Below are 6,103 nucleotides of genomic sequence, written 5' to 3'. Positions count from 1 at the left end.
ATTATTTTATTATATGCTCTATGAAATATTTATTTTTATAATATCTGTTACTTTTTAAATATTATATTATCATGAAAAAATTTATGCTTGATCTGATAAGAAAGTACCAGTTCTACTTACTGGGCTAGTGTAGCTCATATTCTTTTTATTTTTTATTTTTTTACAGAGAAATAAGGTTAGGACCGACGAAGAAAATCCAGACTTGATGATTTGTGAAGTAAGCTTGAAAATTTTATAGTAGAAGTTTAGTTTATTTTATGATCATGAATTTGTAGTTATTTATTTATGAATATTGAGATTTGAGGTTGGTACTTGCTTTTAGATTGAAATACTTCGAAACAATATTGGTTTAATTATTTGATGAATAATGAAATTAAATTTTTTATCTGTTGAATTTTAGCTAATTATGATTGATTGACTTCATGTTATCGTGGACTCCATTCCTCGATAGTATGGTTATGTTATGTCTCAGATTTGGGATGTGATAGCAATGGTAGGATGAAAGGTCTCACCAACAACGTCAGAAGGAGTTGGGAAGGAAGCTGAATAGATAAAAAAATAGAGGAAGTTGGGACTTGGGGTGTTGGGATGTACAGGCGGAGGAAGTCTAAAAAGTCATATTTGAAAAAATGGAAATGAAAAATTTTTATTTATATTTTTTTCAAAAATAATGGAAGTTACTCTTGGCAAAAAGGAAAAAAACAAGACAACCAAACAACTTTTTTGTATTCTATTCTACGTTTCTACTTTAGAAGAAAATGAAACAAAAAAAAAAAAAAAAAAGATTCCAAACATTAGGATTGGAAATGGCCAATCTAGGTCAGGCCATATTCCTACCCAAGCCTGATCTGAAATTTCACAGGGCTATTCGAGCCCATATTTGGGCCTATCTTGAACCCAATTTTGCCAATCTGATTTTGAGAAGTGGACTATGGCTCATTGAACCACAAAAGAATTGGCTCATTGATAATTCAAGATTCTAATCATTTTCACATGTTTGAATCACATGCAAATTATACTTTTAGAAGTTTCTGTAAAAACTAAAAACACCAATATTTAATATTTGTGAGCCCAAAGATTTAAGAAAGGATGATGACCTGAATTCGGGCTTTCTTTTGGGTCTCGTTCAGGCTTGAGCTCAAGTCAAGCCTAGGCTAGACCAGTGATAGACTCAATCCAAGTTGAAAAACATTATTTACTCTATATTTAAGCCTAAACTTGGCCTAAAATGTTTTAGGCCTAGCTTATAGCCTAGCCCGAAGTTGGCCAGACTGGCCCCAAGCCCTACCACACATGCTCTTAGTTTTTGGTTTCTATGGAATTTAAACATTGTAAATGATCACTTCATTTAGAAGAATGACCTATTACTGATTTTGCACTAACGACATTTAGACTCAAATGCCACATGACAAATGATATCTATAGCATTTAGACTCAAATGCCGCGTGACAAATGATATCAATAGCATTACTCTCTCTCTCTCTCTGTCTGTCTCTCACTCATGCACAAATTGACTGCTTGCAGAATCTTCTTTCATTCCATAATTTATCATGGAGATGTCATATGCCCAAATTGAAAAATGCAGACTCCATGACAAGCTAGGGAATTCATCTAAGGATTCTGAGATTTTTTGAGTTCATACGAGCAAAAGAACATGATGAACCTAAATTACATTTGATGCATCGCCAGACAATCTTGGAAGGTAATTTATCCGGATGCTCTTTTTTCTTTTTTCCTCTGATGAAAAATGACAAGAGTGGTAGGATATGGTGGTAGTGTAGGAACTAGAAAGATGGGGAGGGGACGGATGCATTTGGAGCTATGAGAGTAGTTGGGACAGGCATGGAGAAGCCAGGGGGATGGTGGGGTACAAAGACAGAGGATCCATGGATAGGCAAAGGAAATGGAGAAGCCATAGGTCGGAATCGCACATAGAGGGAGGTAGAGAGGAGGAGGAGGGTTGGGTAATAGATTTTGTGTAATTTTTTTGAAAAATAATTTTGTTCTAAATTTTTATTGCAACACTACCAAAGAAGTCGTTATCTGGATAGCCACCCCTCCCTAAGACAATCCAGATTACTATCCAAGAAGCATACCAAATACACTAATCCGATTATTACATTAAATTGTCAACAATTTGGATAGATTGTCAGCTACCAAATACAACCGAATCTTTGCCCAAAGGTTAGACAATGATGCGAGTGTTTTATAATTAGCTATAAAGAATAACAAGATAGATGAACCTTGCCTATTACTTTCATGTTAGTTATTTACCAGAAAGAAATTAACTAATAACAAGATAGAGGAACCTAATCTTCAGCGAAATCTCACATTTGGAAACTTAGATGGATCTGCAACATTTTTCAGTGAGATGATTATGCCTGACTGGACACAAAAAATAGACCAACAAATGTTATATAAATAATGAGTAGTGAGCTTCAATCTTCTTCTGAGTTTGACATTATTCACCAATAATCATGGCAAGAGCAGGATCCTCCTCTAAAATGATGAAAACGGTTAGCATCCCTGACCACCAACTCCCTTTCAGTTGCCAATGAGATCAGCTTAATCACAGTATGACAATCAGAGCAGATACGGAGGTTCTTCATAACATGGATAGGCATCCATGCAGGCAAGCTGATTAATCCAAAAGCCACAGCCAGCTTCTCACTGTGATGGCTTTGAGATCCTGAAGTAGCCACATTCACATAGCCCACATCTTCAATCTGGTTGATGAGCTCATCCAGCTTTCTCTGAATAACATCAATCTGTGGGTGACTTGCTTCATCAGCAGTAAACACATGTATCCTGTTCTTAACCTCGATCCAGCTACATCCAGGATTTTTCTTTATCCCTCTTTCTCTCATGAGTTTTCTCACTCCTGCTGAGTGATAGGACTTCCCAGCATCAGCATATATCTTTGCTAGAAGCACATAGCTTCCGGAATCCTTCAAATCCAACTCAAATAGATGTTTCACAGCAAGCTCTGCAAGTTCTGTGTTGATGTGTATTTTGCAAGCTCCTAGCAAAGCTCCCCAAACTTCTGCACTTGGTTGGATTGGCATGTTATCTATAATATTTTTGGCTTCTTCTAGGAACCCAGCCCGGCCAAGAAGATCAACCATACAAGCAAAATGCTCCAAACCAGGAGATATATTGTGAACTCTGGTCATGCAGTCAAAATAAAATCTCCCTTCTAGTACAAGTCCTGAGTGACTACAACCTGATAAAACTGCAACATAGCTTATATAATCAGGTCTCATACCATTTTGTTGCATGTTCTGAAAAATATCTATTGCTTCCTTACCATGACCATGTTGTGCATATGCAGTGATCATGGAATTCCAAGAAATCAAATCTTTATCCACAATAGAATCAAAAATCTCTCGGGCTTCTGCAATCTTTCCACATTTGGAGTACATTGTAATTATCCCATTAGCCACTGCGGTGTCAGCAAATAGCCCCATTTTGACAGCATGAGCAACAATTTGATTACCAAGTCTAACTGCTGCCGTGTCAGAAGAAGCTCGAAGCAAAGTCACAAGCGTAACCCAATCTGCTCTTACAACATTTTCTCGTAGCATTGTCACATACATCTTAAAGCCCTCTTCCTCAAAACCATGCTGTATGTAAGCTCCTAACATTGCATTCCAGCTGACCACATTTCTTATGATCATGTTATCAAAGAATTCACGAGCCTTGCTAACATTACCTATTTGAGAATATGTAGTGATCATGCTAGTCCATGATATTATATCTCTTAGAGGCATTGACAGGAAGACAGATTCTGCACTCTGAACACTTCCACACTTTGCATACATTGTAACCAGAGCATTGGAAACAGGAACAGATGAACTATATCCAATCTTGAGTGAATGAGAGTGTAACTGTGCACCAAGATGCATATCCATCTTACCACAACAAGCACTTATTACAGTGGCCAGGGTAAATTGATCCGCAGCCATGGGGACTGATCTCATTTGATTGAACAATTTCATAGCTTCTTCCACACATCCAGATTGAGCAAACCCTGCAATAAGTGCAGTCCATGACACAGTATTGCGGTCAGGTAAGGCATCAAAAGTTCTTTTTGCAGCTTCCAAGTGGCCACATTTTGCATACATGTCAACCAGGGCACTGCCAACAAATAGATCAATGCTTGGCTGGGACCTAATAATTCGAGCATGAAGATGTTTACCCCATTCCAGATCAGGAATACCGGCACAAGCACTGAGAACACAAGTGTAAGTTGTAGAATTAAGTCCAAAGCCTTCAGAACACATCTCTATTATCATGGAAAGGGCTTCCCTGCCTCGCCCATGTTGAGACAATATGGAAATCATCGTGTTCCAGGAAACAACATCTCGTTCAGGCATCTTGCTGAACAACTCAAGAGCAAGTTCTACACCACATGAATTCGAATAACCCAATAACATAGAATTCCAACAAAAAGGACTCGGGCTTTCCAACTTATTGAACACTTGGGCAGCTAGGTCGGTGGCTCCACACTTGATGTACATATCAATAATGGATCCTTCAATTTGTGGGTCTCTCTCAAAATCATTTTTTTTAACAAAACCATGCAGCTGAAGACTCAGTTCACGACACTGAAGGGCGCCACAAGCCTTCATAGCACAGGTCAAAGTAAACACATTCGGCTCACAATTTGGATATCGAACCATAGAAACAAAGGTCTGCATAGTTTCTCTGAACTGCCTATTTCTGAAGTAGCCCGACATCAGTGAGTTCCACGACGCAGAGTCTCTCATGGGCATTTCATCGAACATCCGCACCGCTTGTTCCAAACGTCCGAACTTAGAGAGCCCGTTGATCGTCATATTCCAAGAGATGACATTGGGAGAGGAGATGCCCTCAAAGACACCGCAGGCATCGTCAATGGAGCCACAGTTGATGTATGCGTTCAACAGATTGTTCTGGAGGAAGAGGGACGACTCCAAGCCCATCGAGACGAGACGAGAATGGAGCTTTCGGGCTTCGGAGATCGACCGGCAGGCTTTCATAGCATCGAAGAGCTCCTGGGTGAGTGCCATGTAGGGCTTCTCCAGGGGAGCAGCAGCGTAGGGAGAGGCCATGGGAGTTGGTCTCGCCAAGGCTTCGAGATGGGAAGAGAAAGGGAGGGGGAGGAACTGAGAAAGAGAGGAGGGCTTCGAGCGGCGAGGCCATGAGAGCTTGACCATCCAAGATCGGAGAAGCTTTGGTCCTACGAGCCGATCTCATTCCAGTTGGGGATCTTCGAACTTCGAAGTTCCCGTGGCTTGCAGAGGGTTTGGACTCTGAATGGCAACGGCGGAAAGCGATAACAGACCGGGAGGCGGCTCAACTCGGGCATTGATTTGACATCAAAGCCGGGAGTGGAAGAATGGTTGACCTTTGGCACTGAAATCGGATTGGGCATCGTATATCCATATTCAAATTTATTTTTTTTAATAAATATAAATATAAATTAAATATTATTTTTATTTCAAATAGTACCATGATGTCATGCTATTTCAATCATGAGTTTTGAAACTCATCTTTAGAAATCCTTATACAGTGAAAATCTTGAAACGATGACACGCATCATCGAGTTCGCCAAAAATGCCATGGCAAAACGATCGCACCAACTAGGCAACTCTTCGACCTCCAAATTGGAGCATGATCGACTTTCGATCTGTTGTGGATCTATACCTCAACCTCAGCTAGAAGGATTTTTGGCTCCGATCGAGCTATGGTTGATGGCGCTTGTCAGATCACGCACATATAATAGATACGAAGGTTGCCGAATACACCCCATTAGCAGCGATTTCCATTCCTCAGCCCGTACCTAGCTCACCTCAGCCTTAGACAAGCTATATTCTAGCTCGTCCACAGTCGAGCTATGTTTTCTTTTGACCAAGTCCGCCTCTTTTAAATTGAGAAAGTCAGATATAGAAGAATTCTCTACGATCGAGTCTCCGCAAAAAAAAAAAAAATTTCTGAATCAATCTGCACGCCAAATTTGAAAAGCTATTATGACTCCGAGATGTATACGACTCTAATTTTTTCTCTATAAATAAAAATATACGAAGACCCTCAAAGTAAGCTCTTGACTCCCTACTTTCTC

The 6,103-nt window shown here is 39.8% G+C and overlaps 1 protein-coding gene across 1 annotated transcript; it reads right to left on the bottom strand.

Moving 5' to 3' along the window:
- Window positions 1-2,234: 2,234 nt before the first annotated feature.
- Window positions 2,235-5,380, bottom strand: LOC105033661 (pentatricopeptide repeat-containing protein At2g13600-like). The gene has a single exon (XM_010908550.3). It carries the CDS (start codon window positions 5,196-5,198, stop codon window positions 2,466-2,468), a length of 2,733 nt encoding a protein of 910 aa, XP_010906852.2. The 5' UTR covers window positions 5,199-5,380; the 3' UTR covers window positions 2,235-2,465.
- Window positions 5,381-6,103: the final 723 nt, after the last annotated feature.

Source organism: Elaeis guineensis, chromosome 4 (genome assembly GCF_000442705.2).
Source record: "Elaeis guineensis isolate ETL-2024a chromosome 4, EG11, whole genome shotgun sequence".
Classification (NCBI taxonomy): domain Eukaryota; kingdom Viridiplantae; phylum Streptophyta; class Magnoliopsida; order Arecales; family Arecaceae; genus Elaeis; species Elaeis guineensis.
The sequence above is the reverse complement of the archived record's forward strand: the minus strand, read 5'-3'. Positions and strand labels throughout refer to the sequence as shown.

Coding starts and splice junctions, on each gene's coding strand:
- LOC105033661 (XM_010908550.3), bottom strand. CDS start 5,198: ATGGTCAAGCTCTCATGGCCTCGCCGCTCGAAGCCCTCCTCTCTTTCT.